The 22719-nt window shown below is 40.7% G+C and overlaps 1 protein-coding gene across 1 annotated transcript in view; it reads left to right on the forward strand.

Annotated features, from left to right (window-relative positions):
- LOC145866916 (stonustoxin subunit beta) overlaps positions 1-16467 on the forward strand; it is a 37405-nt gene extending 20938 nt beyond the window's left edge. Inside the window, exons 3-5 of the mRNA XM_082970989.1 lie at positions 8650-8823; positions 9099-9145; positions 12993-16467. Of these exons, the coding sequence (XP_082827115.1) occupies positions 8650-8823; positions 9099-9145; positions 12993-13516 (745 nt within the window). The 3' untranslated portion in view covers positions 13517-16467. The remainder of the gene's footprint in view (positions 1-8649; positions 8824-9098; positions 9146-12992) is intronic.
- Positions 16468-22719: the final 6252 nt, after the last annotated feature.

The raw sequence follows: 22719 nt of genomic DNA on the forward strand, positions 1-22719 counted from the left end.
AATGACGACATTCTGTTTTTCCCGGGCTCTGAGCGCCTATGGACGACGTGGGAAGTGTCACGTTAGAGCAGAGATCCTTAGTAAATGATAGAGATGGAAAAGAAGTTCAACAAATGGTCAGACAGGCCACTTCCTGTAAAGGAATCTCTCAGGTTTTGACCTGCCATTTGAGTTCTGTTATACTCACAGACACCATTCAAACAGTTTTAGAAAATTTAGGGTGTTTTCTATCCATATGTAATAAGTATATGCATATTCTAGTTACTGGGTAGGAGTGGTAACCAGATTAAATCGGGTATGTTTTTTATCCAGCCGTGTCAATGCTGCCCCCTATGTTTTGTTGTAGCCTCTGTTATTGGTAATGGTGAGAGGTTAGCGTGTTTTGTTGTAGCCTCTGTTATTGCTAATGGTGAGAGGTTAGCATGTTTTGTTGTAGCCTCTGTTATTGGTAATGGTGAGAGGTTAGCATGTTTTGTTGTAGCCTCTGTTATTGGTAATGGTGAGAGGTTAGCATGTTTTGTTGTAGCCTCTGTTATTGGTAATGGTGAGAGGTTAGCATGTTTTGTTGTAGCCTCTGTTATTGGTAATGGTGAGAGGTTAGCATGTTTTGTTTTAGCCTCTGTTATTGGTAATGGTGAGAGTTTAGCATGTTTTGTTGTAGCCTCTATTATTGGTAATGGTGAGAGGTTAGCATGTTTTGTAGCCTCTGTTATTGGTAATGGTGAGAGGTTAGCATGTTTTGTAGCCTCTGTTATTGGTAATGGTGAGAGGTTAGCATGTTTTTTTGTAGCCTCTGTTATTGTTAATGGTGGAGAGGTTAGTATGTTTTGTTGTATCCTCTGTTATTGGTAATGGTGAGAGGTTAGCATGTTTTGTTGTATCCTCTGTTATTGGTAATGGTGAGAGGTTAGCATGTTTTGTAGCCTCTGTTATTGGTAATGGTGAGTGCTTAGCATGTTTTGTTGTAGCCTCTGTTATTGGTAATGGTGAGAGGTTAGCATGTTTTGTTGTATCCTCTGTTATTGGTGATGGTGATAGGTTAGCATGTTTTGCGGTAGTCTCTGTTATTGGTAATGGTGAGAGGTTAGCATGTTTTGCTGTAGCCTCTGTTATTGGTAATGGTGAGAGGTTAGCATGTTTTGTTGTAGCCTCTGTTATTGGTAATGGTGAGAGGTTAACATGTTTTGTTGTAGCCCCTGTTATTGGTAATGGTTAGAGGTTAGCATGTTTTGTTGTAGCCTCTGTTATTGGTAATGGTGAGAGGTTAGCATGTTTTGTTGTAGCCTCTGTTATTGTTAATTGTGAGAGGTTAGCATGTTTTGTTGTATCCTCTGTTATTGGTAATGGTGAGAGGTTAGCATGTTTTGTTGTAGCCTCTGTTATTGGTAATGGTGAGAGGTTAGCATGTTTTGTTGTATCCTCTGTTATTGGTAATGGTGAGAGTTTAGCATGTTTTGTTGTAGCCTCTATTATTGGTAATGGTGAGAGGTTAGCATGCTTTGTTGTAGGCTCTGTTATTGGTAAAGGTGAGAGGTTAGCATGTTTTGTTGTAGCCTCTGTTATTGGTAATGGTGAGAGGTTAGCATGTTTTGTTGTAGCCTCTGTTATTGTTAATGGTGAGAGGTTAGCATGTTTTGTTGTAGCCTCTGTTATTGCCAATGGTGAGAGGTTAGCATGTTTTGTTGTAGCCTCTGTTATTGGTAATGGTGAGAGGTTAGCATGCTTTGTTGTAGCCTCTGTTATTGGTAATGGTGAGAGGTTAGCATGTTTTGTTGTAGCCTCTGTTATTGGTAATGGTGAGAGGTTAGCATGTTTTGTTGTAGCCTCTTTTATTGGTAATGGTGAGAGGTTAGCATGTTTTGTTGTATCCCCTGTTATTGGTAATGGTGAGAGTTTAGCATGTTTTGTTGTAGCCTCTATTATTGGTAATGATGAGAGGTTAGCATGTTTTGTAACCTCTTATTGTTAATGGTGAGAGGTTAGCATGTTTTGTAGCCTCTGTTATTGGTAATGGTGAGAGGTTAGCATGTTTTTTTGTAGCCTCTGTTGTTGGTAATGTGGAGAGGTTAGTATGTTTTGTTGTATCCTCTGTTATTGGTAATGGTGAGAGGTTAGCATGTTTTGTTGTATCCTCTGTTATTGGTAATGGTGAGAGGTTAGCATGTTTTGTAGCCTCTGTTATTGGTAATGGTGAGTGCTTAGCACGTTTTGTTGTAGCCTCTGTTATTGGTAATGGTGAGAGGTTAGCATGTTTTGTTGTAGCCTCTGTTATTGGTAATTGTGAGAGGTTAGCATGTTTTGTTGTAGCCTCTGTTATTGGTAATGGTGAGAGGTTAGCATGTTTTGTTGTATCCTCTGTTATTGGTAATGGTGAGAGTTTAGCATGTTTTGTTGTAGCCTCTATCATTGGTAATGGTGAGAGGTTAGCATGTTTTGTAGCCTCTGTTATTGGTAATGGTGAGAGGTTAGCATGTTTTGTAGCCTCTGTTATTGGTAATGGTGAGAGGTTAGCATGTTTTTTTGTAGCCTCTGTTATTGTTAATGTGGAGAGGTTAGTATGTTTTGTTGTATCCTCTGTTATTGGTAATGGTGAGAGGTTAGCATGTTTTGTTGTATCCTCTGTTATTGGTAATGGTGAGAGGTTAGCATGTTTTGTAGCCTCTGTTATTGGTAATGGTGAGTGCTTAGCATGTTTTGTTGTAGCCTCTGTTATTGGTAATGGTGAGAGGTTAGCATGTTTTGTTGTATCCTCTGTTATTGGTGATGGTGATAGGTTAGCATGTTTTGCGGTAGTCTCTGTTATTGGTAATGGTGAGAGGTTAGCATGTTTTGCTGTAGCCTCTGTTATTGGTAATGGTGAGAGGTTAGCATGTTTTGTTGTAGCCTCTGTTATTGGTAATGGTGAGAGGTTAACATGTTTTGTTGTAGCCCCTGTTATTGGTAATGGTTAGAGGTTAGCATGTTTTGTTGTAGCCTCTGTTATTGGTAATGGTGAGAGGTTAGCATGTTTTGTTGTAGCCTCTGTTATTGTTAATTGTGAGAGGTTAGCATGTTTTGTTGTATCCTCTGTTATTGGTAATGGTGAGAGGTTAGCATGTTTTGTTGTAGCCTCTGTTATTGGTAATGGTGAGAGGTTAGCATGTTTTGTTGTATCCTCTGTTATTGGTAATGGTGAGAGTTTAGCATGTTTTGTTGTAGCCTCTATTATTGGTAATGGTGAGAGGTTAGCATGCTTTGTTGTAGGCTCTGTTATTGGTAAAGGTGAGAGGTTAGCATGTTTTGTTGTAGCCTCTGTTATTGGTAATGGTGAGAGGTTAGCATGTTTTGTTGTAGCCTCTGTTATTGTTAATGGTGAGAGGTTAGCATGTTTTGTTGTAGCCTCTGTTATTGCCAATGGTGAGAGGTTAGCATGTTTTGTTGTAGCCTCTGTTATTGGTAATGGTGAGAGGTTAGCATGCTTTGTTGTAGCCTCTGTTATTGGTAATGGTGAGAGGTTAGCATGTTTTGTTGTAGCCTCTGTTATTGGTAATGGTGAGAGGTTAGCATGTTTTGTTGTAGCCTCTTTTATTGGTAATGGTGAGAGGTTAGCATGTTTTGTTGTATCCCCTGTTATTGGTAATGGTGAGAGTTTAGCATGTTTTGTTGTAGCCTCTATTATTGGTAATGATGAGAGGTTAGCATGTTTTGTAACCTCTTATTGTTAATGGTGAGAGGTTAGCATGTTTTGTAGCCTCTGTTATTGGTAATGGTGAGAGGTTAGCATGTTTTTTTGTAGCCTCTGTTGTTGGTAATGTGGAGAGGTTAGTATGTTTTGTTGTATCCTCTGTTATTGGTAATGGTGAGAGGTTAGCATGTTTTGTTGTATCCTCTGTTATTGGTAATGGTGAGAGGTTAGCATGTTTTGTAGCCTCTGTTATTGGTAATGGTGAGTGCTTAGCATGTTTTGTTGTAGCCTCTGTTATTGGTAATGGTGAGAGGTTAGCATGTTTTGTTGTAGCCTCTGTTATTGGTAATTGTGAGAGGTTAGCATGTTTTGTTGTAGCCTCTGTTATTGGTAATGGTGAGAGGTTAGCATGTTTTGTTGTATCCTCTGTTATTGGTAATGGTGAGAGGTTAGCATGTTTTGTTGTAGCCTCTGTTGTTGGTAATGGTGAGAGGTTAGCATTTTTTGTTGTAGACTCTGTTATTGGTAATTGTGAGAGGTTAGCATGTTTTGTTGTAGCCTCTGTTATTGGTAATGGTGAGAGGTTAGCATGTTTTGTTGTAGCCTCTGTTATTGGTAATGGTGAGAGGTTAGCATGTTTTGTTGTAGCCTCTGTTTTTGGTAATGGTGAGAGGTTAGCATGTTTTGTTGAAGCATCTGTTATGGGTAATGGTGAGAGGTTAGCATGTTTTGTTGTAGCCTCTGTTATTGGTAATGGTGAGAGGTTAGCATGTTTTGTTGTAGCCTCTGTTATTGGTAATGGTGAAATGTTAGCATGTTTTGTTGTAGCCTCTGTTATTGGTAATGGTGAGAGGTTAGCATGTTTGTTGTAGCCTCTGTTATTGGTAATGGTGAGAGGTTAGCGCATCTTGTTGTAGCCTCTGTTATTGGTAATGGTGAGAGGTTAGCATGTTTTGTTGTAGCCTCTGTAATTGGTAATGGTGAGAGGTTAGCATGTTTTGTTGTAGCCTCTGTTATTGGTAATGGTGAGATGTTAGCATGTTTTGTTGTAGCCTCTGTTATTGGTAATGGTGAGAGGTTAGCATGTTTTGTTGTAGCCTATGTTATTGGTAATGGTGAGAGGTTATCATGTTTTGTTGTAGCCTCTGTTATTGGTAATGGTGAGAGGTTAGTATGTTTTGTTGTAGCCTCTGTTATTGGTAATGGTGAGAGGTTAACATTTTTTGTTGTATCCTCTGTTATTGGTAATGGTGAGAGGTTAGCATGTTTTGTTGTAGCCTCTGTTATTGGTAATGGTGAGAGGTTAGCATGTTTTGTTGTAGCCTCTGTTATTGGTAATGGTGAAATGTTAGCATGTTTTGTTGTAGCCTCTGTTATTGGTAATGGTGAGAGCTTAGCATGTTTGTTGTAGCCTCTGTAATTGGTAATGGTGAGAGGTTAGCATGTTTTGTTGTAGCCTCTGTTATTGGTAATGGTGAGATGTTAGCATGTTTTGTTGTAGCCTCTGTTATTGGTAATGGTGAGAGGTTAGCATGTTTTGTTGTAGCCTCTGTTATTGGTAATGGTGAGAGGTTATCATGTTTTGTTGTAGCGTCTGTTATTGGTAATGGTGAGAGTTTAGTATGTTTTGTTGTAGCCTCTGTTATTGGTAATGGTGAGAGATTTACATGTTTTGTTGTATCCTCTGTTATTGGTAATGGTGAGAGGTTAGCATGTTTTGTTGTAGCCTCTGTTATTGGTAATGGTGAGAGGTTAGCATGTTTTGTTGTATCCCTGTTATGGGCAATTGTGAGAGGTTAGCATGTTTTGTTGTAACCTCTGTAACTTTCTCACTCATTATTATTGATGATTCGTTTACGACCAAACACTAATCTTTGACTACTAACCTGATCCCGGTATTGGGATTTATTGTCAAGAGACCATGGCAGGAAATTCAAATCTGCAAGAATCTAAGAATTTCAATTTCTCAAACAATCAACTATTTTTCACCATTTGAAAGATAAACATCTCCTAAATCCAACCACATTGTCCGATTTCAAAGAGGCTTTACGGCAAAATCATAAAGTTAGATTATGTTAGGACAGTACATTGAAAATAGCTGTGTGTAATCTTTTGTCAATTCAAAGACAGGCGTCACCAAAAGCAGATAACCAGCTAAAATTATGCACTAACCTTTGATGATCTTCATCAGATGACACTACTAGGACATTATGTTATACAATACATGCATTTTTTGTTCCATCAAGTTCATATTTATATCCAAAAACAGCATTTTACAGTAGCGGTGAAATTCAGATTTTTTTTCTCCCTCAAATGCTTCCGGTGAATCAGCGTTACAATTTACAAAATTACTATTCGAAAACATTGGTCAATTATAATATTGTCATTCAAAGAATTATAGATGAACATCTCGTAAATGCTACCGCATTGCCAGATTTCAAAATAACTTTACTGGGAAATCATACTTTGCAATAAACGGGGTGCTGTGCTAAGAACAATAGGCTAGGATATACAGGATAGAACCATCTAATATCAATAATACTATTGTCAATAATCCCTTACCTTTGATTATCTTCATCAGAAGGCACTTCCAGGACTCCCAGGTCCACAACAAATGTGGTTTCTTTCGACAAAGTTCATAATTTATGTCCAAATAACTCCAAGTTGTTCCATGTTGTTAGGCGTTCAGTAGGCTCCTCAAAATGTAGGGCGGGGGGGGAAAAGTCACGACGAAAAGTAAAAAAAAAATCTATTTACGTTCGTTCAAACATGTCAAACGTTGTTTAGCATCAATCTTTAGGGCCATTTTTAACGTGAAACATCAGTAATATTTCAACCCGACCTCTCCTGTGTCTTGAAAAACGTTTTTGAAAAATGTCTCGCCTCACATGCACGCGCAGGTGTGGGCAATAATGAAGTGACGACCTCCCAGGGACGTCAACTTCCCTTCCTTGTCATCCGGTCTCTGTTCATCATAGACGCTTCAATCAACTTTATAAAGATCGTTGACATCTAGTGGAAGCCGTAGGAAGTGCGAAATGAATCCTTTGTCACTGTGTGATCTATTAGCAATGACTCGAAAATAGTACAGCCACAAAATTCTCATTTCCTGGTTGTATTTTTCTCAGGTTTTTGCCTGCCATATGAGTTTTGTTATACTTACAGACACCATTCAAACAGTTTTAGAGAATTCAGAGTGTTTTCTATCCAAATCTGTTAATAATATGCATATCCTAGCTTCTGAGTTGGTGTAGGAGGCAGTTAAAAATGGGCACATATTTTTTTCAAAATTCTCAATACTGCCCCCTAGCCCGTAGAGGTTAATACACTATAAGTATATTGGTCAGAATACTTATGACTTCTTCAAATGGGGAGACAGGAAACATAAAGTGTTTTCATTTTTAAACGTGAAACAGACATGTATTAAAATACCCTCAAATAAAAGGTGACATTTTATACAGTCACCTCATATGAAACATTTGATCTCAAATCCAAAATGTTGGAGTATAGAGCCACATTTAAAATGTCAGCTTCACTTTCAAAATAGATATGGTGTGGACTGTATACTCAATACAATCTAAATCTGATACCTCACTGTCTGTCTTTTGACTGATACTGCTTTTAAACTGGTCTGGTCAGTCTACTCAAATATTTGTACTATACATGTTTCTATCTGCAGGCAATACTTTGATCATTTGTCATTTTTAATGATGATATATTAATTTACGAATAGATATGGAAGGTTTCATATGTTTAAAAAATATACTGCCACTATTTTCACCACCAAAGAATAGCAGTGTGATTTTAATATGATTTGACTCTTTGCAGGCTGTCAGGCTGTCTAGTCACAGAGGAAAGCTGTGCTTCTCTGGTCTCAGCTCTGGAGTCAAACCCCTCACACCTGAGAGAGCTGGACCTGAGTAACAATGACCTGAAGGATTCAGGAGTGAAGCTGCTCTCTGCTGTACTGTGGAATCCCCACTGTAAACTGGAGACTCTGAGGTCAGTATTCCTGTAGTTGGTCAACAAGTGATAACTGTTCACCAGATCCACGTGTTTACCAGACACACATAGTCCACAGCACATGTGTTTGGACAGTGAAGCTTACAGTTTAAAATGTGGTGCTATGCTCCATCATTTTGGATTTGAGATCGAATGTTTCATATTAGGTGACAGTACAGAATGTCACCTTTTATTTAAAGGTATTCATACATATACAGTCGTGGCCAAAGGTTTTGAGAATGACACAAATATTATTTTTCACAAGTCTGCTGCTTCAGTGTCTTTAGATATTTTTGGTCAGATATTACTATGGAATACTGAAGTATAATTACAAGCATTTCATGAGTGTCAAAGGCTTTTATTGACAATTACATGAAGTTGAAACATAACCCAAAACACAACCAAAACAAACTGCAAATCATACCAATGAGTAAACCAACCAAATCCTCAACTTGTGACTACTTTAATACACTATAAGTGAATTGGTCAGAATACTTATGACTTCTTCAAATAGGGGGACTAGATACATAAAGTGCTTTTATTTTTCAAAATGGTGAAACAGATATGTATGAAAATACCCTCAAATAAAAGGTGACATTATATACTGTCACCTCATATGAAACATTTGATCTGAAATCGAAAATGTTGGAGTTTAGAGCCACATTTAAAATGTTATCTTCACTGTCAAAATAGATATGGTGTGGACTGTATACTCAATACAATCTAAATCTGAGTCTTTTGACTGATGCTGCTTTTTAAACTGGTCTGGTCAGTCTACTCAAATATTTGTACTATACATTTTTCTCTCAACAAGCAATACTTTGATCATTTGTCATTTCTAGTAATGATACATTATTTTATGAATAGATATGGCAGGTTTCAGGACACTGATATATCTGAATATGTAGAAAAAATATATACTGCCACTATTTTCACCACCAAAGAATGTCAGTGTGATTTTATTATGATTTGACTCTTTGCAGGCTGTCAGGCTGTCTAGTCACAGAGGAAGGCTGTGCTTCTCTGGTCTCAGCTCTGCGGTCCAACCCCTCACACCTGAGAGAGCTGGACCTGAGCTACAATCACCCAGGAGACTCAGGAGTCAGACTGCTCTCTGCTGGACTGGAGGATCCACACTGCAGACTGGAGAAACTCAAGTATGTAGAGGGTTTATGTCAATGTTCATATCAGACATGTTTGACTTATCAGGCTAGTTATGACAAACATTCTTAACACCACTTGGACAAAGTTCTATGCTGACTCTGTGTGTGTGTGTGTGTGTGTGTGTGTGTGTGTGTGTGTGTGTGTGTGTGTGTGTGTGTGTGTGTGTGTGTGTGTGTGTGTGTGTGTGTGTGTGTGTGTGTGTGTGTGTGTGTGTGTGTGTGTGTGTGTATCACTCATTGACTGTCTGTTCTTCTGCTTACCGCTACAGTGTGGAAAATGGTGGAGAGAACACAATGAAACCTGGGCTTAGAAAATGTGAGTGTTGACTGCTGTGAGGAATATGACAAAGAATAAGTCCTAATTCAAGTGTGTGTGTCCTGTGTGTGTGTGTGTATCCTGTGTGTGTGTGTGTGTGTGTGTGTATATCCAGTGTGTGTGTGTGTGTGTGTTTGTGTGTCCAGTGTGTGTCCAGTGTGTGTGTGTGTGTGTCCATCCTGAAATGGACAATTATGAATGGGAACATATTGGCACCGTACGAAACATATACACGATGTCCAATACCACTCAAATGGACGGCATTTATTTCAAAGCTTATGGCAAATCTCATATGGAAAATGCCAAGTGTCACACAGCAAAAATCCATAAGATGGCAAGCGCGCTCCACAGTAAATTGTCATATTGCAAATGCACATCAAGTCAAGACCCAAGGGTCAAATTTTGAAAATGTGAAAAAAAAAACACAAAAATGTATCACCCTCTAAAAAAGTGCTCTCTAGACCGTTTTTCAAAATTCTTTCGATTTTTTTTGTCAATTATATATGTATAAGAACTGTATGAACATACCTTTGTCATATTATATTCTCATATTTTTTTTACTTGTCCATAAGGCATATGTTTTGCCAATTTGCAATATGATTTCATAGGAAGTCAAACGTCGAAGTCAAAAGTCAGTGAACCATTCCCAAATGCCATAAGAAATGTCCAAATGCAATATGAAAGTATTGAAAGTGCCAAATCAGGATGTTATGTCCATTTGCCATGTGCGATCATAGGAAGTTGGTTTCCAAACCCAAAAGTCAGTGAACCATGTCCAAATGGCATTTATACTGCCCGAATGACATATAGCCCTATGTTAAGCCATGAATCAACCTAGATGGTCTATGTGTCATGTATGATGAGGGAGAAGTGGGACTCTGTTGTTTTTAACATTTTGAAAAACGTCCAAAATGACCAGGGGCGCCCCCTATTGGATGGGCATGGGTGGGGGGTGCTCCCTACCCAACCGTAGACCCCTTGCTCCCCCTAAAGGCATTAAAAAACGTTTTTAAAATGTGCTCCTGGTAACCCATTCCAATCACCAGGTGCACGGCTGTCCATTTGCAATATGTTTTAATTTGACATGCTCAAAAATACTGCAGAAATGCAAAATTGACTGGCCCGATGAACTCGGGATGGCCGGGCAGTGCTAGTGGGTCCTCTCCATCGCTCGTTGTGTTGATTTCATCATGTCCATTTGGTGATGTTTTTTCACTGTTGAATCTTATTGCAAATGGACACAAGTCAGCCAGCAAGTCACCGTCCATCAGTCAATTAGATATCATTCTGACACCAAACTGATACATACTGACACCACACCAACTTTTTCCAATTAGTTTAGCAGCCAACTATCACATATTTCAGAGCAGTTCCATAATTCACAGCATCTTCTGTTTAACCTCTCTGGGCTAGGTGGGACGAATTCGTCCCACCTACGTAACAGCCAGTTGAATCCTGTGGCGCGATTTTCAAAACCTTTGAAATGCTATTACTTCAATTTCTCAAACATATGACTATTTTACAGCTATTTAAAGACAAGACTCTCGTTAATCTAACCACACTGTCCGATTTCAAAAAGGCTTTACAACGAAAGCAAAACATTAGATTATGTCAGCAGACTACCCAGCCAGAAATAATCAGACACCCATTTTTCAAGCTAGCATATAATGTCACAAAAACCCAGAAGACAGCTAAATGCAGCACTAACCTTTGATGATCTTCATCAGATGACACACCTAGGACATTATGTTATACAATACATGCATGTTTTGTTCAATCAAGTTCATATTCATATCAAAAAACAGCTTTTTACATTAGCATGTGACGTTCAGATCTAGCATACCCCCCGCAAACTTCCGGGGAATTTACTAACAATTTACTAAATTACTCACGATAAACGTTCACAAAAAGCATAACAATTATTTTAAGAATTATAGATACAGAACTCCTCTATGCACTCGATATGTCCGATTTTAAAATAGCTTTTCGGATGAAGCACATTTTGCAATATTCTAAGTACATAGCCCAGCCATCACGGGCTAGCTATTTAGACACCCGGCAAGTTTAGCCTTCACCAAAATCACATTTACTATAAGAAAAATGGTCTTACCTTTCCTGTTCTTCGTCAGAATGCACTCCCAGGACTTCTACTTCAATAACAAATGTTGGTTTGGTCCCAAATAATCCATCGTTATATCCGAATAGCGTCGTTTTGTTCGTGCGTTCCAGAAACTATCCGAAATGGTAAATAACGGTCGTGCGCATAGCGCATTTCGTGACAAAAAAATTATAAATATTCCTTTACCGTACTTCGAAGCATGTCAACCGCTGTTTAAAATCAATTTTTATGCAATTTATCTCGTAGAAAAGCGATAATATTCCGACCGGGAATCTGCGTGTCTGTAAAATGAGGGAAAAACAGAAAGATGGGGGCGGACTGTGCATGCGCCTAAAGCCCTTTGTCCCCTGATAGACCACTTAGCAAAAGTGCTCCTGTGTTTCAGCCAGGGCTTTGAATTACGTCATTCAGGTTTTTCCCGGGCTCTGAGACCCCATTGGAGCTGTGGGAAGTGTCACGTAACAGCTAAGATCCTGACTTTTCAATAAACAGAAACAAGAAGAACGACTCCTTGTCAGACAGGCCACTTCCTGCATGAAACCTTCTCAGATTTTTGCCTGCCAAATGAGTTATGTTATACTCACAGACACCATTCAAACAGTTTTAGAAACTTTAGGGTGTTTTCTATCCATATGTAATAAGTATATGCATATTCTAGTTACTGGGTAGGAGTGGTAACCAGATTAAATCGGGTACGTTTTTTATCCGGCGGTGAAAATACTGCCCCCTAGCACTAACAAGTTAAACCATAATAAAAACATAAAACACATAGTTACGTTCTAGCTGTGGGTCCAGTTCGGACATTATGTGTAGGCCTAGCTGAGGCGACACCGAATCCTAAGTTTCGGCTCGATAGGTCATTTGAAGCCCGAGCAGCGACCTTAATTGGTGCTGAAAATCCACATTTTCCGGGAGTTGCTACGGGGTCCTTGAATGAAACGTTAGGGTCCATCTCTATGGGCCGAGGCGGTTTCAATGCACCTAGTCTTGCGACTCTGGGACTTTTTTAAATGTCGTCATTTTTGTGATGTTATTGCAAATGTACGAGTCTGTTTCTCGGTCTGAGAACCTCCTAGAGCCACGTAACTCACCGTGCACTATCGACTTGAGCTCTAGAACAGGTTTCTAAAGTTTCAGAGCTCTAGGTCTGACGGTTCTTTGATAGTTCAAATGAAGTTAACTATTGCAGGCAGTGTATGTCTCTAAGCCCCACACTGTGTTACTATGGCCTAGATGTGTATGTGTGTTAGTTTGTTTTGCAAATCTGATGGGATAAATGACTGATTTAGAGGTTCATGAGGGTTGCCTAATCACACATATGAAGTTTTGGAAAGATGTGACTTTTTTAACCCTTCGAAACAGCCCCTATGCCCCCAATTTAAGGCACTTCCGGTTGGCACAGGAAGCTAAAAGTAAACACATATCCTCATTGGGGTAGGCTTTTACAGAATCCTGAGTTGAATACAGTGATTTTCACAAACTGCAGGTTTGGTGCATCAAAACACCTTTAGGGTGAATTTAACCACTTCCGGTTGCTCCAGGAAGCTTAGAATCAACACAGGTAGACCTCATAGTATAACATATGATCATTCAACAAGTCTCAAGTTACCTTAACTTCTCCTTTTGATACCTAGAAACATCTACATTAAATGAATTAGTGAAAAGTGAGTTAACATTCTAATGTGAATGATGATGATTTCTAATATTGTGTCTGGTTTCATCCATCAGATGTCTGTGATCTCACACTCGACCCAAACACAGTAGACAGACGCCTCTCTCTGTCTGAGGAGAACAGAAAGGTGACATGGAGGAGAGAGGAGCAGCCGTATCCTGATCACCCAGAGAGATTTGTGGGATGTAGACAGGTGCTGTGTAGAGAGGGTCTGACTGGGCGCTGTTACTGGGAGGCAGAGTGGAGTGGGAGGGAGGCTGTTATAGGAGTGACTTATAAAGGAATCAACAGGAGAGGAGAGGTTAATGACTGTTGTCTTGGATGTAATGACAAGTCCTGGAGTCTGACCTGCTCTGACAACAGTTACTATGCCTGTCACGATAATAATTCCACTACCATAGACGTCCGCTCCTCCAGCTCCCACAGAGTAGGAGTGTATCTGGACTGGCCAGCCGGCACTCTGTCCTTCTATAGAGCCTCCTCTGACACACTGACCCACCTGATCACATTCACCTCCACATTCACTGAGCCCCTCTATCCAGGGTTCTGGGTTTATAATGACTCCTCAGTGTCCCTGTAAATAATAACCTGACACACACACACACACACACACACACACACACACACACACACACACACACACACACACACACACACACACACACACACACACACACACACACACACACACACACACACACACACACACACACATATACACACACTGGACACACACACACACACACACACACACTGACACACACTGACACACACACACACACTCACACTGGACACCCACATACACATACACTGGACACACACACACACACAGTGGACACGCGCACGCACACACACACACACACACACACACACACACACACACAGATACACCCATTGAATAAACATACACACACTGGACACATTCACATACACACACACACACACACACACACACACACTGGACACACACACACACACACACACACACACACACACACACACACACTGGATACACATACACACAATGGACACATACAATGGATTCACACACTGGACACACACTGGACAAACACGCTGGACACAAATACACACTGGACACACACACACACCAGACACACACACACTAGATACACACACTGGACACACACACACACACACACACTGGACACACACACACTGGACACACAAACACACACACACACACACACTGGATACACACACACACACACACACAGGATACACACACACACACACACACACACACACACACACACACACACACACACACACACACACCACACACTGGAAACAAACACACACTGAACACACACACACACACACATACACACACTGGACACATACACAATGGACACACACACACATGCTGGACACACATATGCAAACACACACACAGACACACAAACACACACACACACTGGACACACACACACAGACACAAGACAGACACAAGTGTTCTTCTCTTCTCAGGAAGGCCAAGTCTGAATATTTTATGTCTGTTACCACTGATAACCTGAATGACCCTAGAAAGTTTTGGAAGGCTATTAAGTCTATGTCTGGTAACAGTAATGTTAATGAATTACCATCATGTGTATTGAAGGACTCTGTTGCTATATATGACAAAACTGAAATGCTGAATTGTTTCAATGAGCACTTTGTATCATCTGGTAGGCTGTTTGATTCAGTGTCCTCTGTCTCTGTACAACCTTGTGTTGATGAACCAGTGAGAGCTGGTCAAACTTTTAGCTTTTTGCCATTCTCAGTGCAGGTGGTACATAAGGCCCTGAAATCCTTAGATCAGAGAAAGCCTGCAGGTCCTGATCTTTTGGATCCCTGCTTTTTAAATCTGGCAGCTGATTTCATAGCTGAACCACTTACATATCTGTTTAATCTAACCCTGGAATGGAATGAAATTCCAAAGATCTGGAAATCAGCATTTGTCCTGCCACTTTTAAAAGGGGGAGATCCAACTCTTTTAAATAATTATAGGCCAATCTCAAAGCTGTCACCCCTGGTGAAAATACTTGAAACCCTTGTGAGTGACCAGCTAAAAGAGTTTTTATATACTAACTCTATTTTATCAATGTACCAATTGGGTTTCAGGAAGAAGCATAGCACAATTACAGCAGCCATGATGGTTTTAAATGATATCACTGAAGCTCTTGACAAAAAACAGCATTGTGTCTCACTTTTTATTGATCTCTCTAAGGCTTTTGATACAGTTGATCATGCTATACTAAGGCAGAGATTGTTGAGTGTAGGTCTTTCAGAGCATGCAGTTGCATGGTTTGTTAACTATCTGTCTGATAGAACTCAGTGCACTCAATTTGATGGGCTTAGGTCTGTTAAATTGTCTGTCTTGAATGGTGTGCCCCAAGGCTCTGTACTTGGTCCTCTCTTATTCACTATTTATATAAATAATTTAGACAAAAATGTCCAAAATGCACAACTTCATTTTTATGCTGATGATCCTGTTATTTACTGTTGTGCTTCATCTCTTACAAAAGCTTTCCAGAACTTGCAAACTGCTTTTAATACTGTTCAACATACCTTGTCTCGATTGAAGCTTATCCTGAATACTGACAAAACTAAACTAATGGTGTTTTCTAAAGCAAGAAATAGACCTCTGAACCTTTCACCTATTACTACCTGTCAGGGCAATGAGATTGAGGTTGTAACCTCATATAAATATCTTGGAATTTTGATTGATGATGGCCTCTCTTTTAAAATGCATATTCAACAACTTACAAAAAAATTGAAGCTGAAATTAGGATTTTATTTTAGGAATAAGGCTTGTTTTTCTTTTGAAGCCAGAAGGAGGCTAGTATCAGCTACATTTATGCCTTTACTAGACTATGGGGATATTTTATATATGAATGCTTCCGCTCAGTGTTTGAGATCAATTGACACCCTTTACCATGGCACTTTGAGATTTATTTTAAACTGCAAAACCCTTACGCACCACTGCACTTTGTATACCAGGGTTGGCTGGCCTTCTCTAGTCACTCGTAGGCTCAGTCACTGGTATACTTTTATTTACAAAGACATTTTGGGTTTACTACCTTTTTATTTGGGCATTTTTATTGTTCAGAAATGTGGTGGGTACTCTCTTCGTTCGCGGGACTTTATCCTGCTAACTGTTCCAAATGTCCGAACTGAATTTGGTAAAAGGGCTTTTATGTACTCTGCACCATCGTCTTGGAACGTCTTACAAAATACTTTTAAACTGGAAGAACTGGTCCTGATTGGTGTTTTTAAATCACTGATGAATGATCTGGAGACTGATTCCCTGACATGTCAATGTTTTTAATTTGCTGTTTTTGATTTTGTTATACTCTTGTGAATTCTATGGTTTTTACTAGATTACTTGTAGTTTTTCATGTTTGTCTGTAATTTTTGTAATGACTTGGCGCTGCCTATCTTGGCCAGGACGCTCTTGAAAAAGAGATTTTAAATCTCAATGAGCCCTTCCTGGTTAAATAAAGGTTAAATAAATAAATAAATAAAACTGCATCTGGCATCAATGTCCTCCATGAAGATGAGATTGATGTTCTGGCCTCTCATCTCCTCCTTCATCTCTCAGCAGGTTCACTGCATCTGGCATCAATGTCCTCCATGAAGATGAGATTGATGTTCTGGCCTCTCATCCCCTTCATCTCTCAGCAGGTTCACTGCATCTGGCATCAATGTCCTCCATGAAGATGAGGTTGATGTTCTGTTCTCTCATCCCCTCCTTCATCTCTCAGCAGGTTCACTGCATCTGGCATCAATGTCCTCCATGAAGATGAGATTGATGTTCTGGCCTCTCATCCCCTCCATCTCTCAGCAGGTTCACTGCATCTGGCATCAATGTCCTCCATGAAGATGAGGTTGATGTTCTGGCCTCTCATCTCCTCCTTCATCTCTCAGCAGGTTCACTGCATCTGGCATCAATGTCCTCCATGAAGATGAGATTGATGTTCTGGCCTCCCATCCCCTTCATCTCTCAGCAGGTTCACTGCATCTGGCATCAATGTCCTCCATGAAGATGAGGTTGATGTTCTGTTCTCTCATCCCCTCCTTCATCTCTCAGCAGGTTCACTGCATCTGGCATCAATGTCCTCCATGAAGATGAGATTGATGTTCTGGCCTCTCATCCCCTCCATCTCTCAGCAGGTTCACTGCATCTGGCATCAATGTCCTCCATGAAGATGAGATTGATGTTCTGGCCTCTCATCCCCTCCATCTCTCAGCAGGTTCACTGCATCTGGCATCAATGTCCTCCATGAAGATGAGGTTGATGTTCTGTTCTCTCATCTCCTCCTTCATCTCTCAGCAGGTTCACTGCATCTGGCATCAATGTCCTCCATGAAGATGAGATTGATGTTCTGGCCTCTCATCCCCTCCATCTCTCAGCAGGTTCACTGCATCTGGCATCAATGTCCTCCATGAAGATGAGGTTGATGTTCTGGCCTCTCATCTCCTCCTTCATCTCTCAGCAGGTTCACTGCATCTGGCATCAATGTCCTCCATGAAGATGAGGTTGATGTTCTGGCCTCTCAGCCCCTCCTTCATCTCTCAGCAGGTTCACTGCATTTGACAAACTACAGAAGAAGTACATCATTATCTGCACTAAATACAATTTACTAAATTACCTAAATTAATCAAGACTGAAATAAAATACTGAAAAAGAAACTGAAAAAAACTCCCTATTACTGCATCCCACCTTTCACCCTTTTTCATGTTCAGGAAGTGAAGCGGGTGGTCATGCTGGCAGGAAACCCCAACACGCCTGTCTCCTACAATTTCCTTGTTTTGGGTTTGGACCTGATGGCATTGCCTGCTTGAAATCCATGGCAACCCTAAAATATCTATAATAATATAAAGTACAATACAAGTATTATGTACTGAAATGCTTCCTTGCAGGTTAACCTCTTGACAATGCAACAACAATAGAACAAGTCAGTAGCTAAGTTAATAAAAAGAGTACTACAATAGTAATAAACCCTTCATTCATCAGTACCCTGAACATAGCTGGGTGTTTCTGGGATAGAGGGTTGATATTAAAGTCAGTACTACAATAGTAATAAACCCTTCATTCATCAGTACCCTGAACATAGCTGGGTGTTTCTGGGATAGAGGGTTGATATTAAAGTCAGTACTACAATAGTAATAAACCCTTCATTCATCAGTATCCTGAACATAGCTGGGTGTTTCTGGGATAGAGGGTTGATATTAAAGTCAGTACTACAATAGTAATAAACCCTTCATTCATCAGTACCCTGAACATAGCTGGGTGTTTCTGGGATAGAGGGTTGATATTAAAGTCAGTACTACAATAGTAATAAACCCTTCATTCATCAGTATCCTGAACATAGCTGGGTGTTTCTGGGATAGAGGGTTGATATTAAAGTCAGTACTACAATAGTAATAAACCCTTCATTCATCAGTACCCTGAACATAGCTGAGTGTTTCTGGGATAGAGGGTTGATATTAAAGTCAGTACTACAATAGTAATAAACCCTTCATTCACCAGTATCCTGAACATAGCTGGGTGTTTCTGGGATAGAGGGTTGATATTAAAGTCAGTACTACAATAGTAATAAACCATTCATTCATCAGTACCCTGAACATAGCTGGGTGTTTCTGGGATAGAGGGTTGATATTAAAGTCAGTACTACAATAGTAATAAACCCTTCATTCATCAGTACCCTGAACATAGCTGGGTGTTTCTGGGATAGAGGGTTGATATTAAAGTCAGTACTACAATAGTAATTAACCCGTCATTCATCAGTACCCTGAACATAGCTGGGTGTTTCTGGGATAGAGGGTTGATATAAAAGTCTATATATTCAGCAATAAAAGTCTATATATTCAGCAATATAGTAATATTCTGAGACACAATCACTTCCTATTGGTCAGCTGCAGGGAACCGCCCACGTCTCTGAGACACAATCACTTCCTATTGGTCAGCCGCAGAGAACCGCCCACGTCTCTGAGACACAATCATTTACTATTGGTCAGCTGCAGGGAACCGCCCACGTCTCTGAGACACAATCACTTCCTATTGGTCAGCCGCAGGGAACCGCCCACGTCTCTGAGACACAATCATTTACTATTGGTCAGCCGAAGGGAACCGCCCACGTCTCTGAGACACAATCACTTCCTATTGGTCAGCCGCAGGGAACCGCCCACGTCTCTGAGACACAATCACTTACTATTGGTCAGCCGAAGGGAACCGCCCACGTCTCAGGAGATATGCATTTTAGGCAGTAAGTAAAACTGCCTAGGCCTTGGAGAATCTGTCCCAAAAAGACAGACCATCTGTTTATCTGTAATGTACTTATCCTCATACAGTTTATCTCCTGGATTCATCTTTGTGTTTTCCGGTTGTGTTGGACAATGGAACATAGTGTTTAACATGATCCTATTGTGTATTGGCTTCAAGAAGATATTCACTTCATCCATTACAACAGTCTGAGCCCCTTATCTGCTGGTTTAATCACTATATTTCTAGAGCTTGGTTTTTAACCATTTGTAAGGTTAAGCTGATAAAAAAAGGTCTGGTTCTGAATTGTGAAAAGGAAGTCACATCCCTACGTATCAGAGTCTGTATAGTTTCTGACTCCAACTGAGGTTCCAAATGTGAGGGGTTTGGAAATAGTATCTGAGGAAAATCTGTTTCATATTCACAATGATCTGATAACTTCAATCTTCTATGATAGACGTGTAGATCCCCTCCGGAGCTCCTCCCAGTCCACCTGTTTAGGAGTTGGTATGAAAGTCAGTCCACCTGTTTAGGAGTTGGTATGAAAGTCAGTCCACCTGTTTAGGAGTTGGTATGAAAGTCAGTCCACCTGTTTAGGAGTTGGTATGAAAGTCAGTCCACCTGTTTAGGAGTTGGTATGAAAGTAAGTCCTCTTTCTAGAACCTCACTCTCGGCTTGGTTGAGCCCAATGGGACATTGCTGGTCAAGACCTGAAATGGGTTGTGAAGTAGTATGGACATATTGATGGAACAAGGTCACTAAACTGGTGGATAGACAGGGTAGATCCAAGAGCCTCTGCTGTCATCTAGAGGGGGTTTCTCTGTACTGCTTGACACATGGAGACTCAATGGAGGCCCAGTGCAAGTGCTCAAAGTAAGGTCCAGACAATTGTTTGTCAGGCTGGGATCTATAAAGCAGTATGTTCTTCAATTAGATGCCAACTAATATTCATACAGGGACAATAGGTGGGACAGGAGGAAGAATGGTGGTCCTGATTCATACAGGGACAATAGGTGGGGCAGGAGGAAGAATGGTGGTCCTGATTCATACAGGGACAATAGGTGGACAGGAGGAAGAATGGTGGTCCTGATTCACACAGGGACAATAGGTGGACAGGAGGAAGAATGGTGTTCCTGATTCATACAGGGACAATAGGTGGACAGGAGGAAGAATGGTGGTCCTGATTCATACAGGGACAATAGGTGGACAGGAGGAAGAATGGTGTTCCTGATTCATACAGGGACAATAGGTGGGCAGGAGGAAGAATGGTGGTCCTTATTCATACAGGGACAATAGGTGGACAGGAGGAAGAATGGTGGTCCTGATTCATACATGGACAATAGGTGGACAGGAGGAAGAATGGTGGTCCTGATTCATACAGGGACAATAGGTGGGCAGGAGGAAGAATGGTGTTCCTGATTCATACAGGGACAATAGGTGGACAGGAGGAAGAATGGTGGTCCTGATTCATACAGGGACAATAGGTGGGCAGGAGGAAGAATGGTGGTCCTGATTCATACAGGGACAATAGGTGGACAGGAGGAAGAATGGTGGTCCTGATTCATACAGGGACAATAGGTGGACAGGAGGAAGAATGGTGTTCCTGATTTCCACAATTCCTATTTTTTCTTTAGAGCTTCAGATTGAGATTGTTGTTATTCTCCAATATGTTTTTCTTCAGTGTTGCACTCTGGGTTCTCCAAGGGGAATACTCCCCCTGTTCTCCTCTTGACAGTTGTAGCTCCATGCTTTTGCTGTGAATTGTCCACTGTTGGTATCAATTTATTTGGTCCCAAAAATACAAGTTTTAGCTGAATCCCCAGTTAGAATCCATGTGGGTCATTTAAACGTTTCTAAAACGATTAAAAGTACATTTAAAAAAATGTGTTCCTGACATTTCACCACAATAGGCAATGGATAAAAAGTATCCAAACAAAGCATAATGATGAATCAAAAGCGATGAGCAGCAGCAGCATCATCAAACCCGCGAGGCTGCCGGCAAGCCCAACAGTGATGATGCTGCCGAGCTCCAGTTAGCTCCGTGTCCAGAGTCTACCCACCCTTCCACAAGCCCAACAGCGATGATGCTGCCGAGCTCCAGTTAGCTCCGTGTCCAGAGTCTACCCAGCCTTCCACAAGCCCAACACCGATGATGCTGCCGAGCTCCAGTTAGCTCCGTGTCCAGAGTCTACCCACCCTTCCACAAGCGCTGTCAGCATAATGTCTCCACAGCCCCCTCCACCCCCGACTGTTCCTGAATATCTAGGAACAGAGGAACCAGCCCAGATTAGACTAGAATCCTACCGTAGACACAGGTTTTCTGTCCACAAACCTTCATTTAATAACAACTGGTTCATATGAAGAGAGTGTCTGGAATACTTGGTTACTGAAGATGTGGCATTGCTGGAAGTTCTGTGTGGGGTCCATCTATTGTTCAACCCCATTAAAATGACCATAAAGTCTATATACAACCTTTAAGTTAACACCTCACAGATCTGTTCATGGCAAAGCAGTTCAATGAATGATACTAATTGATTCTTAAAGAATATAACTTATAAATCATCTCAAGGAGTCACCTGTGACAGTATTCATAAAGAGTAGGAGAGCTGATCTAGGATCAGTTTAGCCTTTTAGATCATAATGAATCAGATTACACGGAGAGGAGGGACCTGATCCCAGATCATAATGAATCAGATTACATGGAGAGGGGGGACCTGATCCTAGATCATAATGAATCAGATTACATGGAGAGGAGGGACCTGATCCTATATCATAATGAATCAGATTACATGGAGAGGAGGACCTGATCCTAGATCATAATGAATCAGATTACATGGAGAGGAGGGACCTGATCCTATATCATAATGAATCAGATTACATGGAGAGGAGGACCTGATCCTAGATCATAATGAATCAGATTACATGGAGAGGAGGGACCTGATCCTATATCATAATGAATCAGATTACATGGAGAGGAGGACCTGATCCTAGATCATAATGAATCAGATTACATGGAGAGGAGGGACGTGATCCTATATCATAATGAATCAGATTACATGGAGAGGAGGACCTGATCCTAGATCATAATGAATCAGATTACATGGAGAGGGGGACCTGATCCTAGATCATAATGAATCAGATTACATGGAGAGGAGGGACCTGATCCTAGATCATAATGAATCAGATTACATGGAGAGGGGGACCTGATCCTAGATCATAATGAATCAGATTACATGGAGAGGAGGGACCTCATCCTAGATCATAATGAATCAGATTACATGGAGAGGGGGGACCTGATCCTAGATCATAATGAATCAGATTACATGGAGAGGGGGGACCTGATCCTAGATCATAATGAATCAGATTACATGGAGAGGGGGGACCTGATCCTAGATCATAATGAATCAGATTACATGGAGAGGAGGGACCTGATCCTAGATCATAATGAATCAGATTACATGGAGAGGGGGGACCTGATCCTAGATCATAATGAATCAGATTACATGGAGAGGAGGACC

Source organism: Salmo salar, unplaced genomic scaffold (genome assembly GCF_965601325.2).
Source record: "Salmo salar unplaced genomic scaffold, fSalSal1 ptg000136l, whole genome shotgun sequence".
Taxonomy (NCBI): Eukaryota; Metazoa; Chordata; class Actinopteri; order Salmoniformes; family Salmonidae; genus Salmo; species Salmo salar.